This window comes from Labrus mixtus, chromosome 18 (assembly GCF_963584025.1).
Source record: "Labrus mixtus chromosome 18, fLabMix1.1, whole genome shotgun sequence".
In the NCBI taxonomy this organism is placed as follows: Eukaryota; Metazoa; Chordata; class Actinopteri; order Labriformes; family Labridae; genus Labrus; species Labrus mixtus.
Window position 1 is genome coordinate 25,740,654 of NC_083629.1, and position 22,500 is coordinate 25,763,153.

The 22,500-nt window shown below is 44.5% G+C and overlaps 2 protein-coding genes and 2 long non-coding RNA genes across 5 annotated transcripts in view; 2 read left to right on the forward strand and 2 right to left on the reverse strand.

Annotated features, from left to right (window-relative positions):
• LOC132993697 (uncharacterized) overlaps nt 1-22,500 on the forward strand; it is a 105,126-nt gene that overhangs the window by 10,292 nt on the left and 72,334 nt on the right. The window lies entirely within an intron of this gene.
• Nucleotides 1-22,500, forward strand: part of LOC132993696 (uncharacterized) — a 27,687-nt gene that overhangs the window by 611 nt on the left and 4,576 nt on the right. Inside the window, exons 2-3 of one of the 2 annotated variants that reach the window (XR_009676505.1) lie at nt 1,908-2,485; nt 2,517-2,590. This is a non-coding gene — a long non-coding RNA (uncharacterized LOC132993696). Of the gene's footprint in view, nt 1-1,907; nt 2,486-2,516; nt 2,778-22,500 lie in introns of those variants that run through there. The other variant, XR_009676504.1, reaches the window with a different exon arrangement.
• Nucleotides 3,153-17,391, reverse strand: plekhd1 (pleckstrin homology domain containing, family D (with coiled-coil domains) member 1). Its single transcript, XM_061063634.1, has 14 exons — nt 17,216-17,391; nt 12,773-12,866; nt 12,608-12,697; nt 12,206-12,282; nt 11,592-11,683; nt 11,453-11,505; nt 11,267-11,361; nt 11,086-11,179; nt 10,720-10,922; nt 8,870-9,002; nt 4,998-5,142; nt 4,241-4,384; nt 3,326-3,485; nt 3,153-3,285 (listed from the first exon to the last, which is right to left on the reverse strand). The coding sequence occupies exons 1-13, from the start codon at nt 17,368-17,370 to the stop codon at nt 3,328-3,330; spliced, it is 1,533 nt and encodes a 510-aa protein (XP_060919617.1). The 5' UTR covers nt 17,371-17,391; the 3' UTR covers nt 3,153-3,285; nt 3,326-3,327.
• slc39a9 (solute carrier family 39 member 9) overlaps nt 19,168-22,500 on the reverse strand; it is an 18,506-nt gene continuing 15,173 nt past the window's right edge. Inside the window, exon 7 of the mRNA XM_061063655.1 lies at nt 19,168-21,627. Within this exon, the coding sequence (XP_060919638.1) occupies nt 21,391-21,627 (237 nt within the window). The 3' untranslated portion in view covers nt 19,168-21,390. The remainder of the gene's footprint in view (nt 21,628-22,500) is intronic.

Below are 22,500 nucleotides of genomic sequence, written 5' to 3' on the forward strand. Positions count from 1 at the left end.
TTGTAGCTCAGTATATAGATATAAATACAGAGCGGCTGTGGCTCAGTGGTAGGCCGTCTCAGAACTGGAAGGTCGGTGGTTCAATCTCCAGCTTTCGATGTGTCCTTGGGAAAGACACTTCACCACTTTGTGTTTCTGGATGAGTGAATACTGATGCTTACTTTACAGATTGATTCTTTGTTATGACACTTTTATGATTCCATATTCTTCACATCTGAGCGCTGCGGAGAGTTTACTGCAGCGCCCGTCCTCCTCTGATGTCGTTCAGGGAGAAATCCTTTAAACCCGTCACCTACATGCCCCCCCATCCCCTCGATGTCCCCTCGTTTTCCCCTCGCGGTCCCCCCCCCGTCCCCCCCTGTCCCTGCAGCTCCGGCTGAGGTCGATGGTTTCAGAGTAAAATCCAGGATGAGTTAGAAAGCTTTAGAGCAGCAGAGCGCTGACAGGCTTACAGACTGACTGAGCCTGGCTGTTCTCAGCAGATAATCGGGGGGGGGGGGGGGTGATGTAAGGTTAGAGGCATGAGGCAGCAGATTTAGAGCTGCTTAGGACGCTGAATGAGGGCTCTAAAAAAAAGATGTTTCTAAATGTACCAGCATCATAAAGTCAGTGATGGATACCTGGAGGTTTGTAGGTCAAATGGATGAAACAGTCGATCAGGGAGATAAAGGAGGAGCTAACCTGCAGGATGGGAGGAGTTTATACTGACAATATCAACTTCCTGTTGTTCTGAAAATCTCACCAAACTCAAGTTGAGTGAAAGGTGAATCCCGAGGTTTTTAATGACCTATAGGCAGGTCTGAAATGAACACCCGCCAAGGTCTGAAGTACTTTGTGGTTTGATCCAGCAGAGGGCGCTCTCAGCTTAACATGACCATTACATACACTCCTGACGTCAGTAAATGAAGACGGTAATGTTGAGGCTAAAGTAACGGACGTGATTCAGGAGATGTAAACTGACATGAGGAGACAGCAGCTCACTGATTGGTGGAGAGACAGAAGGTCACTACAAACCCATGTGTTCAAACATTACCGCGTCTTATTCTAAATTTATTCAAAGTTTTTTTAATTGAAAAAATGACAACCATAGTTTGCGCGCCCGATGTACAAAGGCTACAGTCCTCAAACCCAGGTTCGAATCCGACCTGTGGCAACTTTGCCGCATGTCATTCCTCACTCTCTTTCTCTCTCTCTCTCTACTCCCCCCCCCCCGATTTCTGACTCTATCCACAATAAAAGCGTCAAAATAAATCTTTAAAGTCTTTAAATGTGATTGTTCACTCTTAAATATATAAATCAAGTATCTCCTCTGAAAATAACTCTGTGAGTCATGACTGTCTACAATGGGTGTAACACCCGAGTCCCACTGTCTGTGATGTTTTCAGAGTTTTCAGAGTCCTATCTTCACTTTGTTTACATCGCCCGGACGGCCGGCTGACTCCTCCCCTCGTGTATAAAAGTTGTTTAATTGAGGGACTAGAGAAAAGAAGAATAACATACTGTACTCACTGCTTAACTGTGTTTCTAGATCACGCTCATTTCAGGTAAATTTACATGCAGTGTGAAGATACGAGCAGAATAAAGATCGCTAGCATTAGCATGCTAACACAACAATGCAGCGCGAGTTGTTTTGGTTTCATGCTGGAGCTCAAGGGCGACATCTGCTGGATCAAAAAATCACATATAAAGACTTTAAACTAACTCATCCTTCCAGACAGACGTTACATCATCAATAAAAATCTTTAAAGGAAGAGAGAATTAAAACTTAAGAGTTAACATTAACGAGCACCATGTGTGAAGTATGATACAGTATGTGAATCTTTACTCCTCTTCCTGCGTCTTTTATTCTTTTCTCCTCCTGCTTCTTTCTCTCCCGACACTCATCACCTTTCACTCCCTCCCTGCAGGTCGAGGAGACGAGACGGAGCTGACGCTGTAAGAGCTGAACTTCATCACACACTAAAGGTTTCTCCTCTTCTTCCTCCTGTGAGGACGAAAACATCCATATCAAGACTTTCAAGTCGTTTAAATCGAGTGCCATCACTTATTGTGCTGCTGAGAACTGAACCCCGACGTGAACCTCCGGCCTTTAACCTGCAGAAATGAACAGACATGTACGAGGTTCAAACACAGCTTTATTATCATCGAGGCATGTTGTTGAGTCCAGAATACGTTCCCTCCTCTCTCACCCTGACGTGTGGACTTCCTCTTCTTCTTCTTCATTAGTTACAGAGTCATGTGTACATCATCATACAAACGCTTGCGTGAGTGAATTACATGGAGTTGCTTCGCGGAGAACAGATTTTTTGGTTTGTTTTTTGGGATGTAGCAATAATGAAATGGTCAAGCTCAACATCAAGACGCACGTGTGAGTTCTTTGTTTTTCATCAAACCTCAGTGACAGTGAAGGAAACCATCTGTGCAAACAATAAAAACATTTTACAAGATGTGTTAGCATCATCTGTGCTATCTGCTACTATATACTGTAAATCTATGGTACAATCTTTATAATACAGAACGCTGAAACACTCGGTGAACAGTCGAAGAAATTAATTATTGCAGTGACCTGTTGTTACTGTTTCTCTTAAAGGTGACATATCCTCCTCCTCCTCCTCTTCAGTGTAAATAATTCTCAGAGCTCCTCAAAACATGTGTGTGAAGTTTCTTGTTCTAAATCCACTCTGATCCTGTATTTCATCATGTCTATAAACCCCTCTATTTCAGCCCTGCTCAGAACAGGCTGTTTCTGTGTCTGTACCTTTAAATATGTAAATGAGCTGTGTCTGACCATGCCCCCTCTCTGGAAGGTCTTTCTCGCTCCATGTCCTATTGTTTACAGTGAGAAGGCAGACTCAGAGGGCAGAACAAACACCTAGCTGTGGGAGTGTCACCCACCTGGGGGAGGGGCTACTGCCCTTTGTGATGTCATGAAGGGAAAATCTCCAAACGGCCTGTTTGAGCACACATTTTCTGAAAAGTGGAGCAGGCAGAAGACGGAGAGGATGGACTTTTCTCATCATTGGGGGGTTTGTAGACGGACTAGAGACACATGTTAGAGTTAGAGGAACATGGGGAAGTGGATTTTAAATATGAGACCTTTAAATGTTATTTGTGTTTGTCGGGTTAAAACAGGTTCAAGTCTATGTTACACTCTTCAGATCCTCAGATCTCTGCTCAGTCGTCTACAGGACTCAGAGGAGGGTTTGGGATCAGGGTCTCTACGTCCCTCAGTGAGGGGGTCTGAGGTCAAGCTAAGGACCGCCCCTCCTCTCTCTCTCTCTCTCTCTCTCTCTCTCTCTCTCTCTCTCTCTCTCTCTCTCTCTACTCTCAGTCCTCGATTTTATTCTTGCCGTCTTTGCGCGTTATGATCTCGTACACGCTCTCTCTGAAGTTGCTGTCCGAGGTCAGTCGTTTGGCCGTCTCCCGCAGCTCGTCCATGTCGCCACCGTCGACGGGCGCCACGGCGAACGACTTGGAGTGTTTCACTGTGAAGAAGCAGAGAGTGGAAACGTGGCCTTCATGAATAAGGATGGAAGAAATGAACACACTGAGATGCTCCATGCACAGATGATGACCCCATCAGTTCATAAAAACTTCATTTAGCATGAAAACATTCAAAACTTCACTTCCAGCTCGCCAAAGCAAACACGCCCCCTTTATGTGAAAACGCCCTGTGGCAGAAGTAGAAGGTAGAAGAGGGCTTAAATCACAGCTCAGCGAATTTGCAGAGAGCTGAAGCTTCAGTGTTTATCCAGCTCTGCATGGGTCTGTAAACCTTTCTGTGTTCTAACCTCTCTCCATTTTTCAAAAGCATCTCCAATATTGATCCTAGTTTGAGCACGTTTCTGCTCGTGGAGCTTATTAGAAACATGCAGAGGCTTTTTAGGTCGGGTACAATCACTTCTATCTGAACCACTTCTCTTCCATTGCTGCAACACCTGTTGGTTTGACCTGATAACTGCTCTCATATCTGACAAACCGAGGGGCGTCCAAAACGGCAGTAGCAGAGTGTAATAGCAGATTAATAAAACATTTCTCCTGTATTTACTACGACCTCGTGTTTCTAATATAACTTAAAATGTTATTAATAAAATAAAAGCTAAACCGCCGCCTCAGAAAACAGCACAGACTCTTAAAGATAATCATGTTCTCTCTCATCTCTGGTGGATGATTTCAGTCATTAAATATTCATGTGTGGTCGGGATGGATGTGATCGTGCCTGCGTGGTGCACAGACTTACACCAGTGGCGTCTGGAGGCTCTCCTCTGGATCCTGCAGCTCTTGATCCTGCGAGCAGCGGCTTTGTGCAGATAGACGGCGTTCTTCATGATCGCCGGGAGCTTGGCCTCGATCTCGGCTGCACAGATACAATCCTCGAAGAACCCTGAACATCAAAAAACACATCATGAGTTATAATCATGCTTCATATAAATGTGACTTCAATCAATAGAAGAGTGAAGAAGTAGGAATATTAACGTCTTTTTATCGACTTCATGATCGGAAACTGATGAAAATAAGAAAGACAGAATAATGCTCGATTGTGTCTCAGAGTCTCCTCACAATGAACTGATGAAGATCTCTAAACCGCTCAGAGACGTATTCACACATGCACTCCTGAACATATCTAGATTTTTTCAGGAGGACTCCTCCTCCACCGATGCTCCTCACAGTGGGAGACTCAAGTCAGACAGGCGGGGGGCGGAGTCTCCTGAGGTAAGGCGATCAACGCATCAACGACGAGTCCGACATTGTTTATCGATTATTTGGCGTTTAATGATCACAAATAAATCTTGTGGACTTTATAGAAATTTGTCATATTGAAGAACTTAAAGTTTTATTATTGTTGTTTTTGTTCCTCCTGCTGAATCTACACAGTCAACATGTAATACCATCTCTGTCCACAGGGGGGCACTGGAGTCAGGTTTCCAGATTGTGGATCTGAATCCTGACTCATCACTCGGTGAGTGTGTTAGAGAGGTGAAGGAGATCAGACTCACTCCTCAGCTGAGTCACGTCTCCCTTCATCTTCTCGTCTCTCTCTTTGCTTCTCTCCAGAGAGTTCAGGCCTTTCTCCAGGTCCTGCAGAGCCTCCTCCGCCTGCTTCAGCCTCTTCTCCAGCTCTATGCGAGACTCGATCTCCGCCTGAGTCCAACAACACAAACAACAAACACACAAAAAATCAGATAACGGCAATAACACCCCGACGTCAAAAAGTGTCAAACACAAAATCAAACACAAATCACTAAATACATCAAAGAGTGTCAAACACACTCCAAACACACACATCAAAGAGTCAGAGTGTCAAACACACTCCAAACACACACATCAAAGAGTCAGAGTGTCAAACACACTCCAAACACACACATCAAAGAGTCAGAGTGTCAAACACACTCCAAACACACACATCAAAGAGTCAGAGTGTCAAACACACTCCAAACACACACGTCAAAGAGTCAGAGTGTCAAACACACTCCAAACACACACGTCAAAGAGTCAGAGTGTTAAACACACTCCAAACACACACATCAAAGAGTCAGAGTGTCAAACACACTCCAAACACACACGTCAAAGAGTCAGAGTGTTAAACACACTCCAAACACACACATCAAAGAGTCAGAGTGTCAAACACACTCCAAACACACACGTCAAAGAGTCAGAGTGTCAAACACACTCCAAACACACACATCAAAGAGTCAGAGTGTCAAACACACTCCAAACACACACGTCAAAGAGTCAGAGTGTCAAACACACTCCAAACACACACGTCAAAGAGTCAGAGTGTCAAACACACTCCAAACACACACGTCAAAGAGTCAGAGTGTCAAACACACTCCAAACACACACGTCAAAGAGTCAGAGTGTCAAACACACTCCAAACACACACGTCAAAGAGTCAGAGTGTCAAACACACTCCAAACACACACGTCAAAGAGTCAGAGTGTTAAACACACTCCAAACACACACGTCAAAGAGTCAGAGTGTCAAACACACTCCAAACACACACATCAAAGAGTCAGAGTGTCAAACACACTCCAAACACACACATCAAAGAGTCAGAGTGTTAAACACACTCCAAACACACACATCAAAGAGTCAGAGTGTTAAACACACTCCAAACACACACGTCAAAGAGTCAGAGTGTCAAACACACTCCAAACACACACGTCAAAGAGTCAGAGTGTCAAACACACTCCAAACACACACGTCAAAGAGTCAGAGTGTCAAACACACTCCAAACACACACGTCAAAGAGTCAGAGTGTCAAACACACTCCAAACACACACATCAAAGAGTCAGAGTGTTAAACACACTCCAAACACACACATCAAAGAGTCAGAGTGTCAAACACACTCCAAACACACACGTCAAAGAGTCAGAGTGTCAAACACACTCCAAACACACACATCAAAGAGTCAGAGTGTCAAACACACTCCAAACACACACGTCAAAGAGTCAGAGTGTTAAACACACTCCAAACACACACGTCAAAGAGTCAGAGTGTCAAACACACTCCAAACACACACATCAAAGAGTCAGAGTGTTAAACACACTCCAAACACACACGTCAAAGAGTCAGAGTGTCAAACACACTCCAAACACACACGTCAAAGAGTCAGAGTGTCAAACACACTCCAAACACACACATCAAAGAGTCAGAGTGTCAAACACACTCCAAACACACACGTCAAAGAGTCAGAGTGTTAAACACACTCCAAACACACACGTCAAAGAGTCAGAGTGTCAAACACACTCCAAACACACACATCAAAGAGTCAGAGTGTTAAACACACTCCAAACACACACGTCAAAGAGTCAGAGTGTCAAACACACTCCAAACACACACGTCAAAGAGTCAGAGTGTCAAACACACTCCAAACACACACGTCAAAGAGTCAGAGTGTCAAACACACTCCAAACACACACATCAAAGAGTCAGAGTGTCAAACACACTCCAAACACACACGTCAAAGAGTCAGAGTGTCAAACACACTCCAAACACACACGTCAAAGAGTCAGAGTGTCAAACACACTCCAAACACACACATCAAAGAGTCAGAGTGTTAAACACACTCCAAACACACACATCAAAGAGTCAGAGTGTTAAACACACTCCAAACACACACGTCAAAGAGTCAGAGTGTTAAACACACTCCAAACACACACGTCAAAGAGTCAGAGTGTTAAACACACTCCAAACACACACGTCAAAGAGTCAGAGTGTTAAACACACTCCAAACACACACGTCAAAGAGTCAGAGTGTCAAACACACTCCAAACACACACGTCAAAGAGTCAGAGTGTCAAACACACTCCAAACACACACATCAAAGAGTCAGAGTGTTAAACACACTCCAAACACACACGTCAAAGAGTCAGAGTGTTAAACACACTCCAAACACACACGTCAAAGAGTCAGAGTGTCAAACACACTCCAAACACACACGTCAAAGAGTCAGAGTGTCAAACACACTCCAAACACACACATCAAAGAGTCAGAGTGTTAAACACACTCCAAACACACACGTCAAAGAGTCAGAGTGTTAAACACACTCCAAACACACACGTCAAAGAGTCAGAGTGTTAAACACACTCCAAACACACACGTCAAAGAGTCAGAGTGTCAAACACACTCCAAACACACACGTCAAAGAGTCAGAGTGTCAAACACACTCCAAACACACACGTCAAAGAGTCAGAGTGTCAAACACACTCCAAACACACACATCAAAGAGTCAGAGTGTTAAACACACTCCAAACACACACGTCAAAGAGTCAGAGTGTCAAACACACTCCAAACACACACATCAAAGAGTCAGAGTGTCAAACACACTCCAAACACACACATCAAAGAGTCAGAGTGTCAAACACACTCCAAACACACACATCAAAGAGTCAGAGTGTTAAACACACTCCAAACACACACGTCAAAGAGTCAGAGTGTCAAACACACTCCAAACACACACGTCAAAGAGTCAGAGTGTCAAACACACTCCAAACACACACATCAAAGAGTCAGAGTGTCAAACACACTCCAAACACACACATCAAAGAGTCAGAGTGTTAAACACACTCCAAACACACACGTCAAAGAGTCAGAGTGTCAAACACACTCCAAACACACACGTCAAAGAGTCAGAGTGTCAAACACACTCCAAACACACACATCAAAGAGTCAGAGTGTTAAACACACTCCAAACACACACGTCAAAGAGTCAGAGTGTTAAACACACTCCAAACACACACGTCAAAGAGTCAGAGTGTCAAACACACTCCAAACACACACGTCAAAGAGTCAGAGTGTCAAACACACTCCAAACACACACGTCAAAGAGTCAGAGTGTCAAACACACTCCAAACACACACATCAAAGAGTCAGAGTGTTAAACACACTCCAAACACACACATCAAAGAGTCAGAGTGTCAAACACACTCCAAACACACACGTCAAAGAGTCAGAGTGTCAAACACACTCCAAACACACACGTCAAAGAGTCAGAGTGTCAAACACACTCCAAACACACACGTCAAAGAGTCAGAGTGTCAAACACACTCCAAACACACACATCAAAGAGTCAGAGTGTCAAACACACTCCAAACACACACGTCAAAGAGTCAGAGTGTCAGGAGAACGCTGTGAGATTTAACTTCTGTCTGTGTTGGAGAACAGTCTCAGCTGATGCATCAATTTAAATGTTGGTAAAGTTTGTAAATTCTCGATTAAGAAATGTGGTTCAAACTAGTCTATGATCTGGTTCAGTTTGCTGCTGACCTACATCTAACTGACGCGGTGACCTTGACAGTGACCTTGACAGTGACCTTGAGTGTTGTTGTGAATCTACCCTCTGCGAGCTGCATCACGCCGTGTTACCTTGAGCTCGGCCTCCGTCTGCTGTTTGTCTGCAGTGAGCTGAGAGAGCGACTGCTGCAGCGTCCGAGCCTGAGACGAGTAGAACTCTCTCTCCTGCTGCAGGACTTTAGCTCGCTGCTCGTTCTCCCTGAGCCTGAAACACACACACACACACACACACACACACACACACACACACACACACAAACACACACACACACACACACACACACACACACACACACACACACACACACACACACACACACACACACACACACACACACACACACACACACACACAAACACACACACACACACACACACACACACACACACACACAAACACACACACACACACACACACACACACACACACACACACACACACACACACACAAACACACACACACACACACACACACACACAGTCACTGCACCAACAACGACTCAAACAACAATAGAAAACATCGTGCCTTTCTCTTTCCAATCACTAAATGTTCATATTATATTTTCTTTATTCACATTGAGCTGGAAACAAAGTCGTCTTTCTGCAGAGCTCGGCGTCCCTGACTTCAGATTCTGCTGCTCGCTGAGGACGAAGGCACGTAATGCAAAGCTGCATTTTCATTTCAAGGTTAAAACGAGAAGAACAAAACTTTTTTTCTGGATAATCGTTTGATGTTTAAGGTGAGCAGTGGACCTTCAGTTTGAGTTATGTACTTTGATATTTCCATTTTAAGCTGAACTACTCAAAAGTTTTACTTCAAAACTCATCAATCAATTTTTATTTGTATAGTGTCAACTCATAACAAGTGTTATCTGGAGACACTTTACAAAAAGCAGGTAAAAGACCTTACTTATTGCTATGTTACAAAGATCCGGCCTATCCATCATGAGCACTTTAGCAAAGCAGCAAAAGTTACAGTGGTAAGAAAAAACTGTCTTATTAAAAGGCAGAAATCTTCAGGCCGGATCCCCGTCCTCACAGGACTAGACTGCACCGGGCTTGGAAAGGGATCAGAGGAAGATATTAAACTCAAATTGAATCATCGGACAGTTTCAGACATGTAGCTCTGAGTTTGCACGTCTCCTCTTGTGTTTGGGGGAAGAATGGGAACAATTCATCAAACATGAAGACGTGATCCACAGATGAATCCAGTGAGAGTTGATGGTAGTTTTATTATAAATAAATGTAAATCATTAATATACTCGACTGCTGAGGCTGCGGTCTGTGATGGTATGTGCTGTGACCCGTCTTCCTCCAGGGGGCGCTCTGCACACTGACTCAACTCACTACCTATTTTATTTATTTCTAACTTGGTATTAGTGGTAATGTGTCGTATCATGTTGTATCCTTTCTTTTCTCCTCACATATCTATAAGTGTGAAACTTTACCGTATCGGGGTTATCGTAATCGTTTCATGTCTCATGCTATCTCGCCACTTGAAGTGCTTAAATACTTGACTTTATTGTTCTGGTTGTAAGAATGAATTTTCCCAAGAAGAGGACGACCGAGAGGAGCAGGAGAGTGGAGGTAAAGTTCATGGAAACATAAAGTTATGGCTGGTATGTTTGAGTGATGCTAACGTAGCATTAGTGCTTCACAGTCGATGGCAGCTGCCTGTAATATCTCACTTACTGGAGCTGATCGATGAGCTGCTGGTTTCAAGATCAATACACATTTCCACGAGTAGCTCCGTCCTGCGTGCCATTAGCAGAGAGGCTCCTGGGAAAGGTGAGAGTGTTTGACCCTTTGGATGCCAAACACAAACCTGCACGCTAAAGCCCTCGTCTGAACCTTTATTACTCTGAACTGAAAACAAAGTCTCATTAAGTTCTGTTTGTTCTGCCTCCGACCCGTCACTCACTTCTCGTCCGCCTCCTCCTTGTCCTTCAGCAGGATCTTCATCTGCTCCTCGATGTGTCTCAGGTCCTGCAGCAGGTCCACGTCTCCGGGATCCTCGCCGTCCTCAGACGTCCCGCGGGTCGAGCTCTCCTCCGCCCGCTCGTTCTCCTCGTGTGGCTTCACCCCCAGCAGCGCCAGAGTCCGCTGCTTCTCCTGAGAGAGCTCCTGGAAGAGGAAACTACAGAATCAGCTCCGTCTGGGTACACTCAGGATTTGATCTTTTCAGGCGTCACTGCTCCGACTCAGGGCTGAATATTACAAACACCTCTCATATAACACGATCTGAGTCTGACTCTTTGGCATGCACCCTTGCAGTTTTTGTTTGTACCTCGATGGATTTCTGCAGCTTGATGGTCAAACTGCTCAGCTCTTCTTTCTCGCTCTCCACGCCTCTCAGAGACTGAGCCGTACCGTCCAGGTCTCTGCCATCAACACACAAACATCATTAGGTCACATTAAATCAAATATTTCATCATTATGATCACTATCAGTAAACAGTGAGTAGTTACAGTTTGATATGCTCCTGCTCTGCCTTCAGCTCCAGCACCACCTCCTCAAACTTCATCTTCTCCTCCTCCAGAACCTGGTTCAGACGCTCCAGCTCCTGCACACACACACACACACACAGCGCGTCATCACCTGTTTTTAAAGACAATCCGACTGACTGTCACGTCACAGGTAGAACTAATCCTGACCTCTCTCTGTGCTCTTTGGTGACTCAGCTCCTCTGTCTCTTCCATCAGTTTATCTGGAGAAAGAAAGAATGATTCATCACTTCCCCTGCTTCTGTTTGTCAAACCTTTAGAGAGCTCAGGTGATGTTCTCTGTGTTTACCCAGGTACTCCTGCTTCTCTTTGGCCAGCTGCAGCCCCTGAGCCTCCAGACTCTCGATCATGGCCTCCCCCAGCTGAGCGTTCTTCCACGTTCTGTCGGACAAACACACAAACACACAGATCACCATCCATAGCTGAGTGACATTTCTTAACATTTGATGATTTATTAACAGGAATATAGTAAGTGACCCCACTTTCACTTATATGCCTTTAATGGAGAGATAGGACAGTGGATAGAGATGGAAATCAGGGAGAGAGAGAGAGAGAGGGGAATGACATGCAGGAAAGGAGCCACAGGCCGGACTCGAACCCAGGCCGTCCTCGTTGAGGACTACAGCCTCCATACATGGGACGCGCGCACTATCCACTGTGCCACCAGCGCCCCATATGTCGTTTTTACGATGAATGTATGTATGTCGTTTTTTTACGATGAATATTTATATGTCGTTTCGTTAAAAAATTTTACGTTTTTTTCAACATGGGTATGTATGTCGTTTTTTTCGACACATACATACACACATAATCACATACATACTTTTTGTGTTCTGTGTTTTATGATGAAATCTTCTGAAGAGCATCTTTTATAAACAGAACTTGTGAGAGTCCAGTACTCACACTTTCCCTGACTCGTGCAGCATCTCCATCCACTGGACCTGCTCCTCCTCAGACTCTGCAGCCACCACTATGGTACCCTGAGGGACGAGTAGAAAACATTTCACATCAGCACCACGTTAATAATGGCTTTAGGCTCTAGGCACTAAAATAGTTCATAGTTCCTGCGCTGCAGAATCATTTAAAAAAAAAAAAGGGGGAGAGTCCCAACAGTTCCTAGAACTAAGAAAACGTTCCTGCAGTCTGAAAACGCCCCTTAAGTTGCCTTTTTTCTAATTCATTTATAATTACATGCTCTCTGTCTGCACCTTGAAAAGCAGACTCTTAACTTCTGAACACATAACCTCCTAACCCTGAAAGAGTTTTGGAGGAACAGCTGGATGTGTGACAGGATGACGGTCTTACAGTGAAGTCGTCCAGGTTGACCACGATGGCAAACGGCATTCCCAGGTTGTCATTGGATGACACCACACATCCCTCCAGAGGAATGACTCCCTGAGACACAAACACATCACATGAGTTCAGAGTTTCTGGATAAATCAGGTGAAGGTACGGGAGGAAGCGGCTCACCTTGGGGTGGATGTTGAAGTACCGGTTGGTCTCAAAGTTTCTCTTCTCGCTCTCGGCATAGTAAAGTAAGAAGCTGTCTTTGATGATGAAGAACCTTTGAGGAGAGGAAGACAGAGAGAGCAGCAGTGAGTCAGTGCTGAGGGGGTTAAAAAGGTGATCTCAATAACAAGAAGATGACATACGATGTTTCATATGAAAAGAAAACGATCAGAAACAAAATGGAACGTTACACTTTGTGTTGCTGAATCTTGTTTTAGTGGGGACCTGAGCCTACATTTCCCACAATGCAATTCCACAGCATCTAGCATTGATGACATCACCACTGTTTTCACACATGTACCTCACAGTGCGAGACTGTCCCTGTAGGATGTTTGAAGGGGGGGGGGGGGGTCTCCAGAGGCAGGAAGTGAATTACAATTACAATTACAATTACAACAACCCTGATGTGGAAGTGGAGGACGAGGCGACAGAGACCGACTTTTCTCCTTTTTATCCAAGCATTTCACTGCTATGCATACTTGGACATATTCACAGTGTGAACTAAAGAGAGGAGAAGAACATCCTGGAGAACAGGAAACATGCAGCAGCAGGTTGATTAGAGCACGGAGATGGTAGAGGTGGCGTGCAGACAGTCTATGGTCGTGCAGCGATCACAGGGAATAAAGGTCACCACCCCCTCCCACTGGCCCCTCCCACTGGCTCCTCCCACTGGCTCCAGGTGAATTCTCCTGATTATATCCTGCTGCGTTCTCACATCAGCTCACTCTGACTTTCTGCAGAATAAACACGAGGAGGCTGGAGGAGAAACTCAAACACTCAGCTGGTTGTGTGATCACATGACGCTCAGAGTGACTCAAAACCTGCACAGATCCTCTTCAACCTTACAGAGGAGGATTCTCTGATTGAATGAGACACATGATCGACTCTCTTTCCCGTCAGCTTTCATCCAAACAGTCTGCTGTGGGACGATGAGTTCAGTGTGTTTGACAGAGCGAGCGGTGGAAATGTATTCACAGAAAAATCATTTGGATGAAGAGAAATCATGATGGAGTGTGACTGTTTCATATTAAAAGTTCTGCTAGAGGTCTTTAGAGTCATTTCTTTTAAACTAAACAGAAAAAACACCAGTAATAAAACTTCTCAGCTCTGTGTGAATACTCAGCTAAGTTATAACTGACCACGTTTGTGACGGTTTCATCGTCCTGATTTCATCACTCTGGTGTCAGATTTGTGTTTAAAAATGTATTTTGGTCACATTAAAGCAGAAAGCACATTTCACAGGAGGAGACTCTGAATGATGGAGGTCGGTGTGTTTTTCAGGAAGTCGACCACCGGCACATGATAAAACTCGATTTACCACTTTGTGTGATATTTAGATTTCAGGCAGGAGGGCTGATAATTACCTAATTGTATATCGATCAGATCTCCCCTTGCACAAAAAGTCGTTACTTGGGCGCAGGTTACTTCCAGAATGTGGATTGATATTGAACATGAGATTTATGTTTTGGAGAGGATCACTTTTTGTCTGCGTCGACAGAAACATGTTGTTGGTAAACTTTATGTAAGGCCTCTGAGGACAGGTTTAGTAAAGGTGACCCGGGGGGCGTGTCAAGAGGGGTGGGGCCCCCTTAGAAATATGATTGGCCGACCCAGAATCGTAAACTGTGATTGGCTATTTGTCCTGTCAGAGAACAAACTGTTAGGTCTTATTTTGAAAAGGCTGCGAGTATTTTTCTTAACCTTCAATTAAATTTTTTTTAATTTTTTTTGTACTTTCACTTGTAAATAAAAACTTTGCACATTTATTTCATAGACAGCAGCGTGGAGAAGTAACGCACTCAGTCTTAAGAACCTGACACACCGAGGAGATCGTCGACCTAGGGTCCACGTTGAACTAACTGGTAACGTGTCGGGACTGAAACATTACAAGTTTAACTTCAGAAGGTTGCATTTTTAAGTGATTGACATTTTTACTTTAAACAAACTTAAAAAAAAAAAGAACTAAGCTGAGAGGAGCTCTAAGTCAACATTATCTCGTGTTATAAAGAAGAATGATTAGTGAGGTTAGAAAGGGTTAATGATTCATATTAATGTGTTAGTTTGTGACGCACTTCACACTTCAGGCCACCAAGTCTAAAAAGTGTGGACACGCCCCTGGAGGGGATCAACAGAGGACTTTTCTGATACGTTTTGAATTCATCCTGCGTGTGCACACTTTCTCTCCCACACCTTTCTTAGTTCTTAAAATAAAAACAACAACGACTGAGGACTGCAGAGGAAGGTGAAGGTGAAGGGACTGCTGTCCAAAAACTGAAAATAAAGAATCAAAACAGGAAACCAGACGAGTGTTCCCTCCAACTCTTTGACTTTGTGAGGCGAGCAGACAGACGATGTGAGGAAGAGAGCGCTGCAGACTCTCTGTGTGTCCTGACGTTTTAACGGTTATGTAAACTAAGAGCATTAATATGACATAAGGTGCCAATACAGGCGTTTAACATCTGAATATACGCTCGCCTCAGGACTCACTGACACATCACTGCCACGAGAACACGCACTGTGGGTGAAAACTAAATGATACACATCTATTAAAGTTTACAAGATTCATAACGTCTCTAAAAGTCTGAAAATAAAAATCTATCAGGTCTCAAAGGGGGGGGGGGGGGGGGGGGGGGGGGGGGGCAGAAAGGCCGGGATGAGATCTGTACAAACAGGGAGTGTTGGATGTGTGCAGCCAGGTGTCTGCACGTCTTGTAGCTCAATGAAGGCAGAACGCTCCGATGTTGTTTTGATCAATAATAAGACATTTCAGAGGACCTCATTAGAAATCCATGCGACCCCATTACGGGTCAGGACCCCGAGGTTGGGAAAGCCTGACTTAATGGAATTGAAACTCTAAACTACACGATCTGTACACTTTGACTTTCCTATCTGAAACACTTCTCTTGCCCGCTTCCATCGCTGCAACACCTGTTGACCTGATAACTGCTCTCATATCTGACAAACCGAGGGGCGTCCAAAACGGCCATGTGGGCGTGTCTTAAAAGCGCCTACCTTCTCTGGTCCAAACAAATCCAGATCATTCAGGAGCAGAATCTAAAGTTAGAAGGAGGACATACTGGCTGCTGCATTGTTGTCAGAGAAGCCAGCACTTCAACATGTTTCCTTAATGATCAGATAGTAAGATACCTTTATCATCTCACTCTCTACACAGCTCACTGATTGGTCCTTTATCATCTACCTCTCTACACAGCTCACTGATTGGTCCTTTATCATCTCACTCTCTACACAGCTCACTGATTGGTCCTTTATCATCTCACTCTCTACACAGCTCACTGATTGGTCCTTTATCATCTCACTCTCTACACATCTCACTGATTGGTCCTTTATCATCTCACTCTCTACACATCTCACTGATTGGTCCTTTATCATCTCACTCTCTACACATCTCACTGATTGGTCCTTTATCATCTCACTCTCTACACATCTCACTGATTGGTCCTTTATCATCTCACTCTCTACACATCTCACTGATTGGTCCTTTATCATCTCACTCTCTACACAGCTCACTGATTGGTCCTTTATCATCTCACTCTCTACACATCTCACTGATTGGTCCTTTATCATCTCACTCTCTACACATCTCACTGATTGGTCCTTTATCATCTCACTCTCTACACATCTCACTGATTGGTCCTTTATCATCTCACTCTCTACACATCTCACTGATTGGTCCTTTATCATCTCACTGACTGGTCCTTTAAAGTAAAACCTGTTTACAATAATCTTAAACTCAGTTCATCATAATTCTTCCAGGTTTCATTCAACTTTTTTCATTGACAAAGTTTCTGCTTCAGGATTTAATTCGATGCATCGACGCAGGATTAAAAACATTTTCATGTTTCCTGTGAGAGAAAAGAAGGAGTGTATGCACAGCCAAGCAAACATGCAAACGTGCAGGACAAAAGAAAGAGAGGAAGGTCTGCAAGATGTTCAACTCCTGATGAGCAACTTTATACTTTAAACTTTTAAAGATCTCCTTCAGGTTAATGTGTCAGGAGACAAACAGTCTGTTCTAAAAATAAAAAAAGCTTCCTGTATGAAACATCAAATCTCTCTTAAAGGAGAATATGACTTTTCTCACTTGTTACTGATTTACATTTTTAGAACTTTTTCAACGTCCTGTTGAGCAAACCTCTTCCTGTCAGAACAACCAGCTCAGAACAGATGAAAACTTTCTCCCTCCAAAGTGAAAACACAACAAACTCAAAAAAGAGAAGCTGACCTCCTGCAGGCTGAACCACTTTCAGAAAGTCTGTTCTGAGTTTTTCTGACCTGCAGAGAGGTCGGCTTCTTGCTGCTACACAAAGAACTCCAGTTTAAAGTGGCTCTCTGTTTATAAAAAGATAAACCTACACAGGTAAGGTAAGGTCCCCCCCCCCTCACCTGCGGGACCACTTGGCTGACGGCCGTCCGAACGGTCTCTTCCACAGCACGCCGTGCAGCTGCACCTTGGTGCTGATGTCCAACGCTTCACAGTCCGACTGCTCCATGGACGACCAGGGCGAGAACAGAGAGTTTCTGGATGAAGACGTGAACATCCTCTCTTACTCCCCCCCCACGCCCCCCACGCCCCCCACGCCCCCCACGCCCTGGAGGTGGAGCGAAAAAAATAAAAATAAAATAAAAAAGTATCAATGAAGTTAAAGCTCAATACAGGAAGTCAATAACAATTAAAGCTCACAGAGGAGCATGTGAAGCTGCAACATGTCCCGATAAGTCAGCGGGGTGGAATGATGCAGCTGCCGATACGCAGCTCACAGAGAGCGAGAGAGGGAGAGAGGGAGAGAGGGATGACGGAGAGAGGGAGAGAGGGATGACGGAGAGAGGGATGACGGAGGGGGGGGGAGGGGGGGCTTTCTGAGTATGATGCTAAATCTGAAGCGGGTCGATAACAGCTCTTAAGAGCTGTAACGCAGAGAGCAGCCGACTACAGCTGGAGCAGGACTCATCACTCCATCACTCCATCACTTCATCCATCACTCCATCACTCCATCACTCCATCACTCCATCACTTCATCACTCCATCACTTCATCACTTCATCACTCCATCACTTCATCACTCCATCACTCCATCACTTCATCACTCCATCACTCCATCACTCCATCACTCCATCACTCCATCACTTCATCACTCCATCACTCCATCACTTCATCACTCCATCACTCCATCACTTCATCACTCCATCACTCCATCACTTCATCACTCCATCACTTCATCACTCCATCACTCCATCACTTCATCACTTCATCACTCCATCACTCCATCACTCCATCACTTCATCACTCCATCACTCCATCACTCCATCACTCCATCACTCCATCACTTCATCACTTCATCACTCCATCACTCCATCACTCCATCACTCCATCACTCCATCACTTCATCACTCCATCACTTCATCACTCCATCACTCCATCACTCCATCACTCCATCACTCCATCACTTCATCACTCCATCACTCCATCACTCCATCACTCCATCACTTCATCACTCCATCACTTCATCACTCCATCACTCCATCACTTCATCCATCACTCCATCACTCCATCACTTCATCCATCACTCCATCACTCCATCACTTCATCCATCACTCCATCACTCCATCACTCCATCACTTCATCACTCCATCACTCCATCACTTCATCACTCCATCACTCCATCACTCCATCACTCCATCACTTCATCACTTCATCACTCCATCACTCCATCACTTCATCACTCCATCACTCCATCACTTCATCACTCCATCACTCCATCACTTCATCACTCCATCACTCCATCACTCCATCACTTCATCACTCCATCACTTCATCACTCACTCCATCACTCCATCACTCCATCACTTCATCCATCACTCACTCCATCACTCCATCACTCCATCACTCACTCCATCACTCCATCACTTCATCCATCACTTCATCACTCCATCACTTCATCCATCACTTCATCCATCACTCCATCACTCCCTCCATCACTCATCCCTCCATCCCTCCCTCCATCAGTGAACCAGGAGAACATGTGTCAGAGCGAGGACTTTAAGCACAGAGGATGAGAGTGAGCAACATGCAGCTCGTTGTCGTGACGACCAGATTAATTTACAGAACACGAGTCAGAGAGGATTATGAAGATATCGACAGCTCAGCCGCAGCAGAGTGATGCATGATCCTGCTGATGTGGAAAGCCTCTCCAATAAACACACTTTAACACATTTGATATCACATGATATCAAACTCACCCTTTGTTTAGCAGATAAATATTTTTCAATAAATTTATATATTTTGGGTCAAATCTTTGACTTCTTGTAAAGTTTTAGAGAACTACGTTAGAATACGAGTTAATGAACTTTCTACTTTATTCTAGAAATGATATTAAAAAAACGTTTTCATGACATTCAGACTTTTGTCTCGATGTGTGGCCCGGATCGTCGTCCGTATGAAACTCAAAACAAAAACTTAAACATGGAATCAACAACAAACATGAAACAGGTTGAAATGAAGAATCAGGATTTAAACAAATATTTTCACCAGTTTTAAAAAAACTTTAATTTAGTCGTCATAAAACACACCGCTTTACAACTTCTCCTCACAATCAGAATGTTTGGAAATAAGGCAGACTCGACCTGGAATGACAGAAAGTAAAAAATAAAAGACGGAAAGTTACAACAGCCCCAGTATGTGATGACATCACCCCGGTATGTGATGACATCACCCCTGTAAGTGATGACATCACTCCGGTATGTGCTGACATCACTCCGGTATGTGCTGACATCACTCCGGTATGTGCTGACATCACTCCAGTAAGTGATGACATCATTCCGGTATGTGCTGACATCACCCCTGTAAGTGATTTGAGTAAATGTTGAATTCTGAGCAGTTTTTCTGAAATTTTTTCAGGTTATTTGGAGGCCGTTCAAAAACAATGCCTCGGTTTTAGTGTTTGTTTGTTTTTTAGGCGTCTCGAGGTCGAAAAGTGTTCAAAGGTTTGTTGACACTGAACTTATCGATGACAGATCTCAGCAGGGATGTGATAACGATGCACATACTGGGGCTGTCCTCTAACATGTCCGACTGCACAGAAACTTTTCTTTTTACTTTTATACAAACTTACAGCTTCTCATAAAAAAAAGAAAAGAAAAGAAAAAAGCTCATGCAGCTGCTGGTCTGCATGCGGCCCACTCCTCTGTACCCGTTCTCCGTCTCACAGAGGAACAGGTGAGGTCCTCAGGTGTGGAGCACAAGTGTTCGACTCATACATGAGAGTCTGCAGCCTCAGAGAAGAGTCCGTCAGGGTCCAAAGAGTCACGATCAAACAAAGCCTGTGTGAGTCAGCGGTTCTGTCCGACACACAGCGATCATGATGAGCGTGAAAAGAAGAAGTGACTCTGTACAGTACAAACATTTACAGTCTGCAGGGAGCCGCACAGTCAAACAGGAACACTCACTACAGCGGCCTGATTACACCTTCATTCATCCACCTGGAGGACGAGGCATGGCGGGAGGGGATGCGTTCAAGAGCGTCTGTGCTTTGAGTTACTGCTCGGGTACGACTAATTAATGAGGGATAAATAAACGAGAAAAGATGATTAGGTTTGTTGAAAGTTTGACTTAATAACCTGTAACTCTGAGCCGATGGTCCCGAAATGTTTCTGTTCAGTTAAGTTAACCTAACCCTGCTCATTTGGTCCAATCAGAGCTGCTGAACTACCCTCCACCTTTAAAAAAGAAAAAGAAGCTCATAAACACTTTACATGATCACCTAACGATTCTTTACAGTTCTATCCTCCAGTCTAATGATTAACCTGCATGTAACAAAGAGAAAGAAGCACATTTAGAAAGACGACGAGTCCCAGAACATCGAGCGTGTTTGAAGAGGAGAGAGACTACACGAGCCCTCCCTCCTGTTCAGACCACAAACTGATGATCAACACGGATATATTCTGACTCACATGCCAAACAAATGTGAGCTCATGGCGTCTGGCTGATTTCTGATCCTGCAGCCAGAAGAAGAAACAGAATGTGATGAGTCGGGAGTGTTTCTGTCAAACTGTGGCGCTCTCTCCTCCAGGTCTCACTTTGTTAATATGGCACTTGACAATCATTTCAAATCACTGTGGATCGCTGCTAAGACATTTAACCGCTGTAAGATACAGAAAAAAAGTGCTCTCTTAAATCAAGACCGTCTCAATCTCAGCTGTGCAACTGTCACCGCCGTGCAGAGATCCGTTGAGCACGATGACACTGGAACTCTGCGGTGATGTAAATAAACAGATCCGTCTTTAAAAAAGGTTTATGTGGAATAAATGGACACAAACAGGAGGATCTGAACAGATCAGAAACATCAGCTCCTGCTCTGAAGTCACTGCAGCGGCTCGGACTTCCTGTGACATCATTCAGTCTGTTTCCAGGTCAGTTTGAGTCCCTGAAACGAGCTCTGGTCGTCGAGGTCCACCAGCAGACACTAACAATAAGACGTTTAGATCCCTCCATCTTTAATCTCTCTCTCTCTTTGTGTTTTCTCTGTACAGCCGTCATCGTTCATCCGCCCCGAGCACCACGTCTTAGTGGTGATGACCGACGGACAGCACCAGAGGAATGAGGCAGCCCAGCACCAGCGCTCCCACCTCCAGCTTGCTCAGTCCTTTGCCCCCGTTCCCTCCATTAGGGGCGTGGCTGTGGCCGCCCCCGCCACCCACCTCGGGGAGGACGTGGACGGTGGCCACGTAGAGGAAGGTGCCGGCGGAGAAGAGCATGGCCACACCGGTGGCGTTGATGTCGGACAGGGCCTCCTTACTGCTCTGAGAGGGGACAAGACAGAAACACAGTGAGGACACACGTCCCGTTTGTTCCAACGTAAAAACTTCAGTTTGTATTTAATCAGTTACAGAGACGACGCCTGAAACGTCAGAGGAGATAAATATGATAAATAAGAAACACAGAGACACTTAAAGGGAGAATGTGTGACTTCTAAATCCACTAGATGTCGCCCTTGAGCTCCAGCATTAAACCAAAACAAACTACTGTTAGGCCACGCCTCCACTCTCCTCCAGAGACACACCCACCCCCCCGCCAGACAAAATAATCCTCATCTCGAGCTGCAATCACCGGTGTCCTGCATTGTTGTGTTAGCATGCTAATGTTAGCGCTCTTTAGTTAGCTCGTAGCTTCACATTGTTGTGTTAGCATGTTAATGTTAGCGCTCTTTAGTTAGCTCGTAGCTTCACATTGTTGTGTTAGCGTGCTAATGTTAGCTCGTAGCTTCACATTGTTGTGTTAGCATGCTAATGTTAGCGCTCTTTAGTTAGCTCGTAGCTTCACATTGTTGTGTTAGCGTGCTAATGTTAGCTCGTAGCTTCACATTGTTGTGTTAGCATGCTAATGTTAGCGCTCCATAGTTAGCTCGTAGCTTCACATTGTTGTGTTAGCATGTTAATGTTAGCGCTCTTTAGTTAGCTCGTAGCTTCACATTGTTGTGTTAGCGTGCTAATGTTAGCTCGTAGCTTCACATTGTTGTGTTAGCATGCTAATGTTAGCGCTCCATAGTTAGCTCGTAGCTTCACATTGTTGTGTTAGCATGCTAATGTTAGCGCTCTTTAGTTAGCTCGTAGCTTCACATTGTTGTGTTAGCATGCTAATGTTAGCGCTCTTTAGTTAGCTCGTAGCTTCACATT